This window comes from Corvus moneduloides, chromosome 1 (genome assembly GCF_009650955.1).
Source record: "Corvus moneduloides isolate bCorMon1 chromosome 1, bCorMon1.pri, whole genome shotgun sequence".
Taxonomy (NCBI): domain Eukaryota; kingdom Metazoa; phylum Chordata; class Aves; order Passeriformes; family Corvidae; genus Corvus; species Corvus moneduloides.
The window spans coordinates 73,813,705-73,832,970 of record NC_045476.1 but is presented as its reverse complement, the minus strand read 5'-3'; the positions used below and the strand labels follow the sequence as shown (position 1 = coordinate 73,832,970).

The 19,266-nt window shown below is 39.9% G+C and overlaps 1 protein-coding gene across 2 annotated transcripts in view; it reads right to left on the bottom strand.

Annotated features, from left to right (window-relative positions):
- TXNDC5 (thioredoxin domain containing 5) overlaps positions 1–18,758 on the bottom strand; it is a 264,424-nt gene extending 245,666 nt beyond the window's left edge. Inside the window, exons 1-7 of one of the 2 annotated variants that reach the window (XR_004241496.1) lie at positions 18,495–18,758; positions 13,848–13,997; positions 11,036–11,141; positions 9,658–9,754; positions 7,245–7,362; positions 5,073–5,156; positions 2,153–2,297 (exon numbers count right to left, since the gene is read on the bottom strand). Coding sequence is in view for 1 of the 2 variants with exons in the window: in XM_032115939.1 (XP_031971830.1) it covers positions 2,258–2,297; positions 5,073–5,156; positions 7,245–7,362; positions 9,658–9,754; positions 11,036–11,141; positions 13,848–13,997; positions 18,495–18,721 (822 nt within the window). In the remaining variant the exon portion in view is untranslated. Of the gene's footprint in view, positions 1–118; positions 2,298–5,072; positions 5,157–7,244; positions 7,363–9,657; positions 9,755–11,035; positions 11,142–13,847; positions 13,998–18,494 lie in introns of those variants that run through there. The other variant, XM_032115939.1, reaches the window with a different exon arrangement.
- Positions 18,759–19,266: the final 508 nt, after the last annotated feature.

The window sequence follows — 19,266 nt, the reverse complement described above, 5'->3', positions numbered from 1 at the left end:
TGAAATTTCATTTTTTGTGTGAGACCCTTAAGGGTGGGAGGGATTAAAATAACTCTCATGCCTCTAAAAGCTTCAAAATCAAATGAAAGCAAAAGAAAAATAAGATCACAACTGACAGTATTATAAATTCTATTTTAATCCCAGTAAGTTTTATGAAGCCAAAAATAAATTTGAAAATCCAGATCATCCACTACCTTTAAACATTTCTGTAAATAGTTAGTTCATGGAATTATTTGACTAAGTTGAACTGTTATTACCACTAAAAAATTATTTAAAATTTGAAATTATACTTTTATACTTTCTAATTATTAAATAATCAGAAATAATTAAGTGAAGGAAAAAGTAAGCAGTATGCTTCTATGCTTCTGAATTTTCTAAATGGATATCTAAAACTGATGTTCCAAACATAATATACAATCTAAGATACAAAATTTGAAAACTTGGTAAGTAACTTCCCCATGATTTGCACAGTAAAACAAATTTTAAGGATCTGTAGATTACTATCTAAATAGCAATGTGAACTATATAACCACAAAAATAAATTTAATATCAGATATCTCAGTTTTAGCTTTGTGTCTCAAAAAAAGACATCTAATGCAATCACAATCTGAGCATGTGCTGGTCATGCTGCCTTAATCCACCTGGATCATTTTTTGAATGATTTTAGCCATGTCTGGCAGTAGAGAAGTCTCACGGACATAAAAGTACAGCTTTTGCAAAAGGGCTGGCAAGTACTTGGGCTATGTAAGACATGAGGGAATCCAAGTAGGGGCTCAACACTGGGACACAAATTTGCAGTGGGACCTCATTGCTTTTGCTGCCTGTGGTACCAGCTGTGGTCAACTCATGGCAAATGCAGTCAGTGTTTGCTGGCTACAGGGGCTGGCCCCTTGTTTCAAAATTCATGAAAACAGAGTCAAGGGGTCTGAAGATAAAAGTTGCAAGGACAAATTGAGTCCTACACTATGTCTACTATTATTTCGCAAAAAAATCCCCCAACAATCTTTTCCTGCTTGTGTGTGTGCTGGTGAATGCAAGGCAGAAGTGGGAATTTGTGTCACATGTGGTTTGTGTTATTTCTATAAAAATAGAAAGGCAACTAATTACTTTTGGCATTGTACTAACACCAGCTCATTGGGATCTTCCAAATATGAGGTCAATTAAAAAAATAAAAATTGAAGAGTATGAAAATTGCAAATCTATGTGGTCTGTAATGTTTGGTAAGCCACTTTATGCAAGATGAGTAATGCTGCTGGAAAAGTCAGCTGGGAAGGGTAATATTCTCCTGTAAGAAGCTGCATACAAACTGTATTCATAATCTTGATGCCTAATTACTTAAGTTCATTCTATATCACAAGGGAGTGTAAATCCCTGTCCCTTATTTTATAGGCAGAAAGTATGTTCTGCACGTTTCATGAAAAATTGTGGCTTGAAATCCATCCCTACTTCTCAGCCCCACCACACTTTTCATTCATCTCCAAGAAAGATGGCAGATGAAAAGCCAAAGGGATTAGAAAAGACAGAAAAACTATATTAACATGAACTACAACTGCACAAAGGTTATTCACACCAATTCCTTGGTAACACTTTAAAGCCTGTAGCTCCTACAACCAAGATTAAATAAGTCTCCAAACCCCAAGGAGTTTTCTTGTCACAGGGCACATTACCCTACCATACTGGTACTGGTCTTCAGAATCTTTGTTCATTGTTTCTGCAGATTAGATTTGTAATTACGTCCTGGATTTTTTAGGGGGCTTAGCAGTGTGCATCAGCCTCCTGGGTTCAAGTGAAATCTTGCAAAAAATGTTCATCTCTGTAGTGATGAAATATGCTATCATACAAACCCAGGTGCCAGGCAGTTCCATGGGCCAAAATGACACATTTATGCCTGTATCTAAACATTTATGCAACCATAAAATAGGAATCAGATTTTTTTTTCCTTCTCCAATTCATCAGGTTTAATAAAAGTATCTCTAGGCTTTATGATCTGATTCCACTCATTAAGACTAAAAAAATAACCAGGAAAGTATTTGGTACCATTTACATCCAGAAACTGTCAAGCATCAGAGAGAGAAAAAACACATGTAGACTCAGGCAGACTGCTAAAACAGTCTGAACACTTTACACTGCTGCAGAGCACAGGAGCACTTACCTCAACATGGGTGGGCTATGCAGGTGGTGGCTGTGAAGGCCTCAGCAGGTTTGTCTGCTGGTGGCTCTTTCCCATAGCTCTGTATGTTGGGAATCACATATTCTTTTAAGAAGCGAAGTCCCATCTTCCCTTTGTACTGGTCACCCTACAATATATCAAATCGTTTGTGGCAACCTTCTATATGCAGTAAATGTAGCAAATAAATAATTACCAGCAAAACATAAGATTGCCAAGTGTAAGCTAGTAATAATAATATGATTATCTAGTTCTTAAACTTATCTATGACATTCTATTCACTCTACGTCTCAGCTTTTGCCATAGATTCTTCATGTAAGCAAGGGAACTATCTAAAATTTCCTTGAAATGAAAGGATTTTAGAACAGAAGCAAATTTTTGAAATTTTCCACTTTCACTTCTTGTCTCACCCTAGTCAGCTTTTTCAAGTTTTATTTTTTGAACCTATAGCTACTACAAGGAAAAAATAAAATACCCAGTGTGGTTGGGTGTGGTCTCTGTTAGCCTGTGAGCTCTACACAATGCTTTGACAGGGCTGAAAACCTTAACTTGCATGTCACTGGACTACACAGTCATTCCTCGGGCCTACACACTTGCCACAAATCCTTGGAAAACCAAATAAGTAAGGCAATGTACTCTGGGCACCTAAGTTCACCTGGGAGCAAGAGACTACAGCAGCCTGCAGCGGGCGAGACATTTCCAATGGCCACTACTCTCACAAAAGTCTAATCCTATCCTATTTTTGACCTGTACATAAAGCTGTCAGCCAGCCCAGATCTTTGAGGTCACAGTTTGCTTTGGATGCTTCTCCATATTTCAGGTACTTTCACAAATCTAGAGAACAAGACAATCATGAGATTGTCAGAACAAGAAATCGGAGCAGTTGTGAGCAGCTTCTAGCCTCAAATCCACTGTCAGCCCTCTCCAAACTGGCTCTTGCATGATTGCCCTCAGGGCTGTCTGTGAAAACAAGCACTAATTTTTCTGTTCAGAAGAGAGATCATAACTTTGAGGCATTATATATCCATTTTAGGCAGAATTCTTGAGATGTGGTCCCATGTGGTGTGTGTTGGGCTGCAAAATGTATCTCCTCTTGCAGATGAGGCCTCTTTAAGAAACAACATACAATCTTCCATACATTGAAGGAAGAACAGACATCTCTTTCAACTTTCCTTTATCATTGGAACTCTTTCTACACATTTCTCTCTTTTAATTGATAATGTACCTGTAACTATTGCCCCTTTCCTGGCACTGGTGTCAGTCACTAAGGAGCAAGAAGCCTGTACCTGTTCATTTGTATCCATGTCAACAGGGCAGGGTCAGCACCCACTGGTTCCTCCCAGGGTATCTGCGGCATGTCCACCAGAGCAGTGTGTGTGATGCCAGACTTCAGTTATGACAAAGGGGATGAAGGTATTACAGGCAAGGCTGGATGACTGAAGCAGTTCTCCTCCTTCTCTTTACTCATCAGTATCATAGCTGCCAGCAAGATTTTCAGGAATTTCTGGGCCAGATTATTGGAAAATTGTTTGAGATTGTTTTGTGCTTTTTTCAAATATGTTGTATTCAGCCCATGGAGGAAGATGGGACCGTGGTGGCAGTATTCCACCAAGGAATGCCACACTGCCAGTGGAGAAAGAGAGTTTGATGTCATCTGAAATATATTGTTCAGATTAATGGCCAAGGTTCAGGTTTACCAAATACAAACAGCAGTGATTTTTTTCTTTCACTGCACTCTTGATTCAAGTAACCCAAGGAACTCCAACTTCAGTTATTACAAAAGTTTAAATAGAAGTTCAATGAACTGGAAACCTCTAGCCTTGGACGTAACACCATGCTTGATTTGAGCACTCCTTCAGCTTCCAGTTGTGCTTCTGACGTGTCCCTTGAGAGGTCACAAGGCTGCATACTTATGTGAATCTGGTTGGGATTCAAAAACACAGGGGCTGCTTCATTTAAATTCCCTAGAGTGTCTGATCTTATAGGGAATGCTTATACAAACCTCACATGCATTGATATGTACTTAGGGCCAGCTTCTCTTTAGAATGCCAGAAAATCGCCATAAGCAGTGGCCACTAACTGTACTGAGTAGCAAAAGTTAACATTGCTGATACTGTACATGTTCAAAAAGGAATGCAAGATGAATGGGAGAAAACCCCTCTTCCTTCCTCCCTGCCCAGAACTTAGCAGGTAAGAGCTAAAAGTGTAGTCCTGGGTTCTCTTGCAGGCCTGTTTTTAATAGCCGTTGAATATATTTAACTAATCTTGAAATTGTGAAACATAGTATAAATAACACTACAATTTATAATATGTTTATTTACTGCTGTTCATGTATGTGGTATTTATAAATATTTTATCTCCCCATAATTTCAGAATATTTTAGTTCTCTGAATTGCTGCAAGGAAAAATGTCAACTGGGCCCACAAGATTCTCACTCGCAGTGTCATGTGAAATGTTCCAGTTTATATAAGAAGGAAAATTTGCATCTCTAGACATCACTCAGCAGATGGGCACCACTTAGAGATGAGAACCTTCTGATACACATTGTGAAAAATTATATACTTTATTATTATTTCTATTTCAGTTATGTTTTTGTGTTCCATAGGAAATAAAATACTATGATAAAGTAAACCCAGAATTCTCTCACACAGCAGCCTAACTGGAGATACTGCTTACAGGTTTATGAGCATTATAGCAGTTGTTTGCAAAATACAGCAAAAATCGTTAACTTTTATCTGTGGACAAAGTCTACCTCTTCTAGTACCCAAATGAACCTCCAATATCTCTTCTCTCACAAGCAGAGTTTTGTATATGTCCACTTGATTTTTTTTTCCAGAATGTAAGCATAGTCCAAATATTATTCAGAGAAAAATGGTGCAATCTTTTGCTGAAGTGTCAGACTCACCTTTTCACCGTTCCTAAACCAGAGGAGTGTGGATAACCACGAACTTGGGTTTCAGAGCAGACTTCATAATGCTGGGTACAGTCGCCTACATTTTGGGAATAAAACCCCAAACTATTCAATGCCTAAAATAAACATACAACAAGCATCACAGCCTTCCTTGTTTAAAAGCTCAGAAAAATACAGGAACAAGCAATACAGAGGCTTGGCAAAACTCAGTACCGAAGTACTGTCTTGACAATGATTATGTCTGCCTTCCAAACAGTGGGTTTGGTTGTATAATTGGGAGGCTCTGTGTATATTTGATTTATTTTTTCTTTTTAAGGAGAGATCGGGGAGGGAGGTATGGCTAGAAGGAAGTAGTAGCAGTTACAAAGAACAATGGAGACATAATTAAATATTTCAATTAAAAAGCACTTGTTATTCTCAGCTAATAAAATCAGTGCTCAGTGGACAATGAGACACAAAAACACTAATGTGAGAGAGCTTTAAAGTGAAAACATACTGGCTCAACCCATTTTTTAAGACTACTCTTTAAAGATTTCAGAAGACGTGTCAACAGCTAGCAAGTTAACTGTATTCCAAGGGAAGCTCCAAGTGCATAGCAACATTCAATTCTAGTATGTCACAAACCAGTCTGTAAAGTTACTACTTCATAAGCTTTTTGCTGAAGATCAATCCTAAAGATTAAACAGTGTTAAGACACTATTCCCCAGATTAGATGAAAGTCATGGTTCAACCTTCTTAGGGAACAGTTGTGTTTCCTGTTTACTTACAGACTTAAAATCTTAGCCAAGACATGCTTCAAGAGATGTTTCACAAGCTATACAGTTACACAAAATTGTCCTAGGCATCAAGACCACTCTTAGTGGTGGTATTAAATAGCAACTCTCAGTAATATGATCTGCAAACACCACAGCCACTGATTAAAACAGAAATTTTGGAAATTTATTTTTCTCTGGGTACCAGAGAATGGTAACTTCAGAAAGATACTTAAGTTAAGCAATGTTTTCATAAGACAGCAAACAAGGGTATCAAAAAGTACAGAAAGCTTCAAAGGAAAAATAGCTTCTGACATTTTATTCTCAGAGGGAATCTATATCCACCAGGTCTGAAAATATATATATGTGCATCTTCTCTGAAGTCCAACTGTGCTTATATATATATGTATATGTATGTCTCCTCTAAAGTTCAACTGTGCTGACCTGCCCTGTGCACGTGCAGCATACCTGAATTAACACATTTTCAAAAGCATTAAAAAAAAAAAAATGAAGAAGTCAAGCTCATCCCTCCTACTACAGCTGAAAGTGCTGCGAGGGCAGAGGCAGGGGAGACAGCACAGGGAGAGTCCCTCTGCAGGACTGACAACACTGCTGCCATGCAATATTTCAGATCAGTGGAACCACTGTAAAAGTTTAGGGATGTGGGAGTTGAGCCCGGTCCCGATTTCCACTGTTGCAGATACAGAGGGATTCCCATCATGAGCCACCTGGACTTAGGTATGGGTCAGCAAATAAAGCCAGTAACTGCAATTGCCAGACCACGCTCCATACCTCTGCACAGAAGTCACTCCACGTACAAGTAACAAGCTCCCATGGTAATACACCACAGAACCTGGTTATCAACCCTAAGGAAAATAGTAAAGCAGGACAAGATATCAATTTTTAAGGTGTAAGACCCCCTGAAACCTTTTAAAAGTTTTATGGGGAAAAAGAGGAAAACAAAAAAGAAATAATTCATCATAAATACCCAGTAGGGCTAAATCTTGCTAAGGAATGCAATGCTGCAAAGAACAAATCAGAAGTCACTTTCCCACTCAAAATAAATACTGAAGTCTATCAAGTTCTGACAAAGCAGATGCATAATAAAAACAAGTCTCAAAATATTACTCCCTGCATCTGAAGTATTAGACTTATTCCCAACTCTCTGAAGTGCAGAGAGGCAGCTGGGTTTGCAAGAAGGCTTTGCTTAAAATGAGGGAGTCCTGTTAACTGCAGATGTGTGAGAAAGAAAAAAGACCGTCTCAAAATTAAAATACAAAGTATGACTATAAAAGGATTTAAGAGGTGACAACCAAAACAATTGTTAGTTGCAAATCATAGCACAAAAGGCATGATTCTTGGCTGAAACATACATTGATACAAACCATATTTTCAGACTAAGAGTGCTTCACCTACCTTACCAATCTTGACAGTTTCCGAATGCTCAAAGGCTTGAGCCAGCTGTTCCCAGGTTGGGGCCAAAGCCTTGCAGTGACCACACCAAGGGGCAAAAAACTTGATGAAGTGATTACCTTTTAAGTAAAAAAAGAAAAAAAAAAATATTTAGTTCCTTTGGAATGAACTTAGCTGCAATTAAAGCTGAGGTACTAATCTCAGGCTGCAAATTTATCATGGTATTTCCTGAGTTAAAGATAGGAAACACTGTGAATCAAAGGCCAGGACAAAATACTTCAGCAATTAGGTTTTCAATACTGTATGCAGTCCCACAGCATTGCCAAATTTCCTGAAAATCCAAACAGCTTCACAATCTCAAGCCAACAAGTGAGGTATTAAAACTGATATTTTTAACCTAGCCATTTACCTTAGTGTTTAACTCAACTGTGTCAATCAGTTGCCCTGTTACAGAGTAGAAAGAACTACCAAGGAATATGTTGATAACAGCATAAATTAAAGTATTAAACTTCAACTTGATGCAATGGTGTTTCCTAAGAAATGCTTAAGTCCATGAATTACCTAAAAATTATTGTTCGGTTTTCCATTCTCCTTTTTCTGCCCTGCTCTTTGAATTTTCATGTCGTCTACTCTTAGTAGATGTTCGTGGTATTTTATGCAGAAGAGAGTCTCTGTGCTATCTCCTACTAATGTTTAGTTTAAAAGTGTATTATTGATTGCAAAGTACCAGAATATGCAATTTCTTTCAACTAAGATTAATTAATTCAAATTGCTGCACATTTTTGCACACATCAAGGCAAGGCTCTTTTAAATGAAATAAAAATGAACTTAATTAGAACAAGGTAAAAAATCAAAATTATTTGCAGGAAACACCAGCAACTGGAGAAAAGCTGTTTTTAATAGAATTATTCATAATCCTTTGAAGACTGCTTTGGGGCTGGTATTACTTGAATTCATTTCTAGTTTGAGGGCTTGTCCACAACAGAAGGTCCGAGGCAAGGCAGCACAAAATAACTAGGAAACAAACTGCAATAATAGTGTACTCTAACTTAACTGGTCTGCATGTGGAAGACTTTCAAACTGATTGACGTGCTCTGTGTTGGTCAAGTAGACAGCAAAATTAAATTTCCCACAAGTTAATAAGAATATCTCATCAAAATCAGCAATTCTTTACCATGTACATTGACATACTCTCCTCAATAGAAAACAATATCATTTATTTTTTTCCCAGAGCAGCAAAAAGGTAAAAGGAGGCTATTTAAGAACAGAAGTCAACCTTGCTGGTGTAAATGCTAAGCTTCATGTTCAATTCAAGCACTGAACTTCTTGTAATTGGAGTCAAGAGAGGACAACAGATTTACAGATGATCATAAACCTGCTTAACTATCACAAATGGCCATGAGAATGTCTCCTCTATGAAGGCCAATGAATACATAATAAAAATATTAAAATATCTGCAATGCACTGAACTTTACAGTCTGAGAAGGTGATTAAGTTGACAAATGCTTAGCATCTCCCTGATGGCTTCGAGGAAAATTCATTCAGAATTTTGATTGAATTCCGCATTGAGCCAGACATGCTGGGAAATTTTAAGTTAGCTGCACAAAATGCAGTTTTACACATGAAAATATTTCTAATCAGCTAATGGTTACTTAAAAAAGTTCTAGTTCTACCTTCCTAGTGATATCAAATGGGCAAATATTTAATTTAATCCAGCCTTTCCTTTTTGGATAACAGATGGAGAAAGCAGGATCCTCTGTTGTCATGCCAGCCCAAAGTTTGTATTCTAAGATTTTGCTCATTGTCTAAAAACTGTTATGTGAGGGGTGAAATTTCCCATATTAGGTATCCCTCCTGGCATTAATTTTAAATCTTCCAGACAAAATATTTTTTAAAATAGCTGAAGAGACAAAGTGTTTTGCCCACATTAAATTCTGGAGGAAGGAAGCTAAACAATATCAAATAAAGGGCCAGACTGGAGTGGGATGGGGGCTGGAAGGAGGAAGAGGGTGGATTATACTTATCCAGAACAACAGCCTGGGAGGAAGAACAAGCCAGCACCTAGGGAAGGAGGAAACGGGACTTGCAAAAACACAAAGCGGCAAGGCTGTGACTGAGCAAGGAACTCATGAGAAGAGACAGTTCAGTCGAACAAGCCCCACTAGCCTCTTCCCTGGGGTTAGCAGCCATAATTTTACTGCCTTCTGAGTGCTCTGCTTAAGCTTTCTCGTAGTCTGCAATATGTAATTCAACCAGAGCATTTTTACATAGTTTGAAGTTTTGTCCTCTTTCACTAGGTATTACTGGAAAAAAAAGTGGGAAGGAGGTACCCTGAAAATTAACATTTCTGGTGCAGTCTTCCCACTACTAATGTCTCTGTAATCAAGTTTCTCTTCTTTGGAAAAAACAGTTACCTTCTGCTGTGTGCATCTTGAAATTGTCTGCTGAGAGTTCATACATTCCCTGCTTAGGTTCAGGGGCTTTTGGTGGTTCCACATCAGATCCTGGCTCCTATTCATGAGAAAAATTAACTTTTATTTCTCTTCTACAGCAAATACACAACACTTGCTTCCTGCATCACACCATTCTGTGATAGTGCCATAGACTCTGAAATTTTAAATTCCTAAAGCAATGTTCTTATTTAGCCTGATTTAGCTACCTAATGTGTCCTAAAAAACAACTACTTGATAGAAAAAGGTGAAAACGATTGCCACATAAAAGAGAGCTAGCAGAGTCTGTGGAATACCAGTCATTCACTGCACTGTAGTACAGTCACTGAGCACAGTAATTGCTGTAGCATTCATTGCATCACCATATATTAACACGCTTAAATTATATAACAGTTCCTGCAGAGCATCACACATCAGCCACAACTGCCATCACACCCGTTTCAGTGGTCTCTGGGCTATTTAAAAATAGTGCAAAAGCTATTTTCTGCTCCCCTAATGCCAGAAGAAATGCTGTCTAACTAATGCCTCCATGAAGACAATGGAAATAGAGCAAACACTTCAAACCTATAACTTGTAAGAAACTCATGAGCATTTCAGCAAAAGCAAGTGAATACTTTCTACACTCTAACCCTAGAGCTGAAAAGAATTTTTTAAGAACCTCAAAGTGCCTTTCTTAAAATAGTTTAGCATTTAATTTTAGTTATTAAAAACACCACGTTTGTTTAAATATAATCACATTCTAACTGGTTCAGCAACCACTAATGCCTTCTCTTGATTAGAAACAGCAATCACAAATTTAATTTTAGGCAAGGCTTGGCTCCCATATGTGAATGCTGCCCCTGAACTTAAGGATTTCCCTAGTGAGGGTATTAGCTTATCTTACTTAATTGATCATTTTAAAACTTTTCTTTAGGCCACAACATTATCAGAAAGTAACTGAGCTAAAGATGGCATCCATGTTTTAAGAGGCAATTAAGCCCAACACAATGCAATTTACAATGTATTAGAGCTAAATTGCTTTTCTTATTCTAGAAACATTATGGCCGACAGGTGTCAAGTGAAATGACAGCAAGGACCGTGTCTTAAAACATCAAAAGTATAAGCATTAAAACTGCATTATGTACTGCAGTTTTAAATGCAGGAAGCAGAGAGCAGGTCACAGGATGACAGTTTTAATTACTACTCTGACTTACATGTAAGCTGTTTCAGATTGATACTGCAACCTGACTTTTATCCTCAGGAGCAGATCTCCTCCTGGAAATTGAAACCTAACTTAAAGAAATGATAGATAAGTAAGCCTGCAGAAAAGAGTATTTCCTTTTCTTATTTCCTTTTCACTTACAGATGGTTCCTCATTTAGTTTCTCCAACATCCAGTTTTCCAGTGCCTGGAAGTCCCTAGGGCCTTGGTATTTCAGAGGTTCTTGTCCTGGTTTAAGCAACTTTAGCCTAAAGGGTCAAAATGTAGAGAAGAGTGAGGCAAAAATTTTCACACAGGAAACATTCTCAGGAAGATAATGTGCTTTGCTAATCCATGGCAATACAGCTCAGGCTGCAGTAAGAGATCTCTTGACTGTTAACATCAGCATCAGGCATCCCTTTCAGATTGAAATGTCATGGCCAGAGCTTAGGACCCTTTTTCATTCCCATGTAAGCTTTAAGGAGATTTTAAAAAGAGAAAAAAAGAAATACCAAGTTAAAAATCAGCATGGTGTAATATTACTTTGATCAATAAGAAAGAGCAAATTAAAAATTGCAGCATTCAGTTCTATGAATCCTAATTCAGTTTGTCAAAGAGCATCAGTTTTGTTTTGTTCACCTCTCTCCATCACCAAAGAAAAATATCTAATGCTTATTTTCCCAGGAATTTCTTTCTCACCTTTTGTTTCCTGACTGCTCTCATAGTGTAGGGCTTTTCATGTGGTATTAAACTGATTAAAAACACACTGAGACAAGTCAATAGGACAAGAAGTTAAGTGACTGCTTGTAGGCATTCAGACTTCATGATTGTAATGTTTAATAATTGCTATCAAAACTTTTCCATAAACTACTTAAAGCTTCTACTAATAAATTTTAAGTTAAAATTGGAAGTATATTTGATAAAGGTGTAATGCTGAATTCTGACCTAGTCTTATTTTTTAAAGCAAATCAGAGTTTCAATTATGACTGTCTCCTAGCCCTCAGTTCCCCTTGCCAAGCTGTCATTTTGTACTGCTTCTTTTGTTTATTGAAATGTTTCTCTCTCTCGTTCCACAGTTGAAAGATACTAACATATGAAAGTGTTGAAAAACCACATAATGCAAGTCCATTCAAAAGAGATAGGAGCTCCCACTGTCATTTCTGTTCAAGATATTCTTGAATGTTCCTTGTGATGATAGAAAGTCAAAATAATAAGGAAGCAACAAAAACAAAAAAGAAGAACATCTAAAATACACCTGCTGGCAATACTTTTGAAAAGTAACAAAAAAAATTCAGGTAACACCTTAAAAAAAAGCTACCTGCACCTTTATTTTCTGCAAACAAGTAAGTTTTCTCTAGTTCAGTTGAGAGAGTATTTATTTTGCAGCACCAAACAATCCTGAGACAACTGTACTAAGAAGTGCAAGGACCTGCTCAGCCACTTTTTCTCTGAGGGGATGAAAAGGGGATGCAGCCTTTCCTTTGACAGGTGTTTGAAAAAAACAGTGTAGGGATCAGCACATCCTGGACTTGAGACTGAGGAAGCTGTGAAATTTCCCTTGCTGGAGGTTTTTAGAAAAAAGCTAGTTCAAAACTGATTCAGACAGGAAGAGAGCTAATACCACGAATTCCCCTTCATTGCTATATTTCTATACCTAGCAGATGACTGCCTTATTATTTTTACCTTTCAAATAGATAAAAGCAAGCAGTAACTATTCCAGTATATTCAATGACCTTAAAGAGGAGGGAGGGAAAAAACCCTCCAGCAATTACACATCCATTGATTTTTTTCCTATTCAAAAATCTCTGCCACCCTATTTTAAGAGGAACAGCACCACAATACAATCTATGCAAATATGCAATGACAACCAGTGCTCACTCCTGAAGATATGAAAGCAAAACTGTAATATTAATTTTTTCTTGGTATTTGTAGTGGAACTAAGGCACGCACTGCCCTTAAGAACAATTCCTATCTCAACAAGGACTGTATTATTTATAACTCTAAACTTCTACTCAGTCACACTCATCTGCATCCAAGTGGGTGCAGCCAGGAGCGAATGAAAAGTTCAGGCTGTTGCTGAGGTTGGCAAAAGCACCAGACAAAAGTGAGCAAAAGGAAGGAAACTGAAAAATACAGGCTGTGGAAGGGCTACAGATTATTACAATCTCCACTTATCCCCACTCAGATGAGTAATTAATAAAGCAGTTGAAAGGATCCCATCCATATTTGCAAGAAGATTTAAAGATGACACAAGTGAAAAATAAATTATTTTGCTCCTTTTCAGCAGTTTAAAAGGGAACACATATCTAACCCAAAGGCACTGATCTCTCATACATACTCTAGACCATGTTCTGCCTACCAAAGCTGAGGTAGTAAGACACACATCCTTGATAACAGCGTAAACATAACCTTAAAATACTAGATCAGTATAAGCAAATTTAGCTAGAAAAAAGTCCACACAGTATCACCACCACTATGCTAAGTGATACCATTAATTTATTGCTTTATGAGCACTAAGTTCACTAAGAATCTAAGAGATCACCTATAATACAAATATGAAGGGTGCAGTGTACTGACAAACTTGTGGCAAGTTATTTTTTAAAGTACTGCTAGTAGAAACCAGCTCTGTCATGCATACCACAGCTGCACAATGTACTGTTGCTTCAGAAAGAGATACTCCCAGAGAAAAGAACAGGAAAATTCTGGACTTCAGTTAAACACAGCCACCTTCCAAGACATGAAACAGCTTCTTTAAAAAAACAAACACACAAACAAACAAACAAAAAGCATAAGAGTACTATGTATCTCATGGTACTTGGCAACATGGTAAAAAGGCTTAAAATTAACATAGCAGGTCCAAAGGGCTACAAAGAAACCCAGCAAAAATATAGCTTAGAAGTTAGCGTCAAGAAATTGGCAGGGGACCATGGAAAACTAAAAAAGAAAAATAGGAGCAGACTTCTTTCTGTACTTACGTAGGGTATCCTCGCACGCCAAATTCAGAGCACAGTGGAATATCTACAGTACAATCCACTTTAACAACATAGACCTGTGGGTTTTCCATGTTGTTGTATTTATCTCCCAAATCATTCCAAGTTGGCTGGAGGCGCTGACAATGTCCACACCTGTGACAGAAGGAACAAGATATTGTTTAATAGCTGCTCACACTTAGAGAGGAAGGAGCCCATGGAAAAGCCATATGCAAAATGGTGATTTTGATAAATTTAAACAAATTTTTAAATCAAAAGTTAAATCAGTTAAATCAGAAATCTTCCATACTCAAGCACTGTTACAGTAAACAACAGCAAATGCTATTAGGAACTGTAGCATGCTGCAAACACACCTCATGTAAAAATCACCAGGATTTGAGAACCTCTCGCTACTCTCCTTTTACATTAAAAATCCTACCCCCCAAACTTAGTGAGGCTGTTAATCAAAGCACTGTCAGTCTTCCAGCTTTCTAGAGAAATCCTGCAAGGTTGCCCAGCTTTCTTTCTTTACATTCTAATATTTCAAACCCCCCATTTTTTTAGCAGTAGGTAAGAAGATAATAGTTTCTAGCCACTTTGTAATGCCTCTTGCACTTCTGTGCTTCACAGGAATTGTAACACACAAGTCAAGAAACATCACAACTGATTTCTGAACACGGTTTCCCAAAATCTTAATGACCCTTGTCAAGATTGGGTCCCTTCCAACTCAGAATATTCCGTGATTCTGTGAAAATCCTCCCATCCTGTGCTCTGGCCCAGCAACACACCATCAACCCTTTATATCTGCATACACACAGAAAACTGGCCTCCCACAGTTGCTACAACAGCACCTCCCCAGAAGCAGAAAATGGCTATTATTCTTCTCACTGTTACCTAGTCTTTCAAGTCATTATAGCAATACTCTATTCCTCAAAGTATGATGAAAAGTTTTAAGGAATGGATTTTTATTTCTCTTTAACAGCTGCTTTTGCCAACCCTCCAAGACATCTAAAAAATACAAAGTTGGATTAACAGAAAACATTCTCAGACTGACAGTACAAAAAGCATTTATTACTTGGCATGACCTAGAACATCGACGTTGTAAGTAACAATTAAATCACCATTAGGACTTTGGAGAACTTTGCTCTGACTTAAAACAGTTTCACTCATACAAATTATTTTGAGTACACTTATAGAAAAGTTGCATGGATTCACACCTTTCTAGGTATCCTGATATCATTAAGAGAAAAAACCAAAACAAAGCAAAACAAAACACCTTGAGATTTACTTTAAGATAAAGAATGTTTTCTGATCTTCCTGTTACAGTCAGGCATAGTGGGTCACACATGCTCCCGTGATGTGGGTGAATACAACCTCCCACGTGATCTAATTCTGAATTGTCCTGGTGAAGAGATACAAGGCGTTATTATTAAAATCAAATATTCCCTTAATATTTAACTTCTGACTTCCCTCCATAGTCAACTCCTTCACAGAGCTTGAATTAAGAGGAGGATTTTAGATACCCTGGTCCCTTCCCCTAGTGGATGTGAAACACCAAATGAGTGTTATAGAACAGAGGCTGCTGTTATAGAACAGAGCATGAAAAGCTAGGTAAGGGAATCCCAATTAATTAACCTCCTGTTTTTTAAGCACAACAGAGCTGCCTTGTCCCTACTTAACACTGCGATCTCTGCTATACACACCCTTTCCCTTCCTTCTTTGGATTATGGAAGCTAAAACTGACAATAAAGCAGGAAAAATGCTCCTATCTGAATCAGTAATTGACTAGTTAGCCATTCCCAGTTTGAAAAAAAAAAAAATCAGTATTATATAGAAGGAAATGAGAGACAGTCCCCAAAACACTTTTTCTGAAGTTTCCAAGGAAATATATATAAAACCAAGGAGGTCAAAACTAAAGAGAGCAAGACCATGCAACTTCACACACTTCCCTCAGCCCCATGTAAGTACACAGTCCTTCACTGCTGCAACTCTGCAACACACTGGGGGGGCTGGAGGAGCTGCTGGGGACAGTGGAAACCTGGGTGTCCATGATGAGTCCTGCTCTTTCATCCCTACATGGGCTAGAAAGTTGTAAGCATCCACAACCTCCATTTACAAACACAGATGAAGATCCAAAAGAGACTAACACAGACATTTCTGGGGGCCATCAGTAGAGCTTGAGCTCTGCAGCCAGTAAGGGCATCTCCACAGCAAGATACAGCTCAAATCCTTATCCAGTTAAGGACACAGACATGTATAATGGTACAAGCAGCACAGGCCCAGTCTTGCTCTGGACAGAAGAATTCAACTGAAGTAAAATCCAGTCAATAGAGTTCAATTCAACAACAAAGAACTCTGGTGATCAATTCTGCTGTAGCTCAGTGGACTTGCTGGAGGTTTACCGAGAAAGAACACATGTTGAAAAGATCTGTAAGAGTCAAAACAACGTAGTGAAACTACTCAATTGAGATTCCTTCCAGCTAAGGAACCAGGGGAACCTCACTCCCCTCTAGAAATGCAACTGGCATGGTGAACAACTTACGAATACTTTGTGCCACCAAGAGAGTAACCTGCTCACTGTTCTGTCCCCAGGTGTACCTACCAAGTGGGAGAGCCTTCTGAACAAAAGTCTTATGACATCTGATGGCAAATGACTTGGAATGCTCTCTTCTTGGAGTATCCTGCCATATTTGAAATAAATCTAGGACCTCATGGGATACCACCACTGTTTCTGTGCAAGGCCCTCAGCAACATTTGTTTCAAGAATCTGGAAGAGAAGGGTGGTGTTGGCTCTAACCCAACTCTTACTGGTAGGATTGATGATGCAACGTTAGCAGCATCCACATAAATCTGAAAGACAATCCCAGCTCAGCGTTGGGCTGTTTGCTGTTTGCCTTGGAACTACAGAGAAGAGCCTGTGAGAAGCACTAGGAGATTAGCACATCACCTCAGAACAGGGCAAGAGGCTCTAAGATACCCCCTGATCCCACTGACAATAAAACTACTGGTGTGTATAAGCACCTCTCTCAGGCACTTGGATGTTCCCTTTGTTCTGCTCTTCCCTTGGACCTGAAACCTGGCCCTGTTGCTGCCTGTCAGGGACCAGACATCCAGACAAAGGGCCCTGAAGCCAAGACCCAGAGATCTGGAGATTTACTAAGGGTGAGAACATCCAGAGAAGCTGCAACAAATCTGGTAAACTATACAGCTCCCTCACACTTAAGTTGGGCAGATATCCTCAGCCCTCCCAAGGGCACAGCGTGATCCAAGTCTGCAAGGCCAACACTCCCTTTGATCCGTACTGAGGATGTGCAGCATATCCTGGATTCTGCAACAGCCCTTTTGGCACAGGGTCTCCTACAAACAGTCTCAGAATAAAAGAAAGCTTATCTGTTTTTAGGGATGCCCGTGAAACAGTCAAAGTGTGGACAGACACAGATATCACTTGAGTACAGAAAAGAACAGAAGCATTCCTGCTCTGCATGGGCATTTCTTAGGCCTTACTGCACTCTCAGGAAAAAGTCCTTCACCAGCAAGTCAGGCGTCCTCCACTTTTGTGATCTTCAGAGAACAAAGGCATCTGCTCTTTCAAACTTTTACTTAACATTTTCACATGGCATAAGTAAGTCAATGTTAATAACAAAAAAAGTTTTCAAAGGAAATCGTTTCCTGCTATGGATTTCAAAGACTCTCATATACCTAAACGGCACCATGTAGCAACGGATAACTTTGGATCAAAACATAACTTTTGCACATTGTTCCCTAAACTTTATTTTGTCTAGATTAAAGAAAACTTTGGAGGAAAAAAAAAGGAAAAAAGAAACCTAACAACCCTAAGAACAGAACTCCCAATAATGTTTACTGGATATCAGTAAGTTAAAAAAGCGTAGGGGAAGAGGCAAAGAAAAGAGAAGAATATGAACAACCATGAGAAAGACACAGAGATGAGAAGTACTGTCGTCTTGACTAGGAATATCCAGTAAAGCACTGTTCCCTCATTTGTCTCAATCATTCCCATGCCAAATGTGCCAGACCAGGACAAAAGCCCGGTGGGTCTCTTGCAAACCTGAGAATTCTCCAGCTGTCCTACGGATATCTGTGGCCTCGGGGACACAGCACTATAGTTAACACAGAAAAATTTTCCCTTAAATTTCGCGATTGCAAAGAGAACATAAATTCTGCAATGAAAGCATCTGCGAGCTTGGGCTGGGGGGCACATGGTAAGTAAGTGACGGTGGCCGAGCTGCAGCTGCTCTCGGTCTCTTTGCGGCACGCCGGAGCGACTCCCCCCGCAGCCCCAGCCGGGGGCGGCTTCGGGCGCCGATGGCTTGGACCTGATGATCTCAGAGGTCTTCTCCAACCTATCTGAGCCCGTGGCTCTGTGACGGGGGTGGCCGGTGCGGCCGCCGAGGCCCGGGCCAGGCACACGCGGGGCTCCCGCTCCCCGTCCCAGCCCTTCCCGGCCCCCGCGGCGCCCCCGGGGCCGCCCTTCCCCGCCGGCCCCGCCGCCGGCCCCGCCGCGGGGCTCGGGGCAGCGCGACCCCGCGGCCCCCCCGCCGGCCCGGCCCGGCCCCGCCGCCTCCCGCCGCCACGTCAACGGGGAAGAGGCGGGCGGAGGGCGCGGGCCGGGCCGGGCCGCGCTCGGGTACCCACCACGGGGCGAAGAACATGACGAAGTGCGGAGCGGCGGCAGCGCCGTGCCGCAGCATCTCCGCGCTGTAGAGGTGCCGCCCGTGCGGGTCCCCCGCCGCCGCCGCCGCCGCCGCCGGGCCCGGCTCCAGCTCCGGCTCGGCCCGCGCCGGGCGGCCGCAGAGCACGGGGCCGAGCACGGCCAGGGCCAGGACGCGCCACCACGCCGAGCCGCAGCGGAACGGAGCCATGGCAGCGCCGGAGAGCGAGCGGGCAAAGCCCCGGGCGGCCGCTGCCGCCTCCGCTCCGCCCCGCCCCCCCCGCGGCCCCCCCCCCCGCCCGCCTCCCTCCCCGCACCCCCTCGCGCACACCCGGACCCTCCTTTCTGGAAATAAACCATTCTCTGAAAGTGTTGTTTATATAGCATGCAACATCTATTTTTTAAAATGCTATTTATTAATTAGATTGCTCTATACATCTAGATTAAAATTTGAAATAATTGCAGATTTTATATTTTTTATATACTAACACACTCATTTCTGGAAATTTTTTATTTTATGAAAGCATTAATATATTATTTAAATACAATATAATATCTATTTTTATATTATATTTTGATTAGATTGATCTATAAATAGATACTAAAATTTTAAAAAAGTAACAATAACAAATGCAATATCTTTTTGTACACACTCACACTCATTTCTGGTAATAATTTTATAAAGGCCTTAAAATATTATTTCTGTAACACATAATATTTGTTTTATACAGATCTGTTTTTTACATATTAATTATA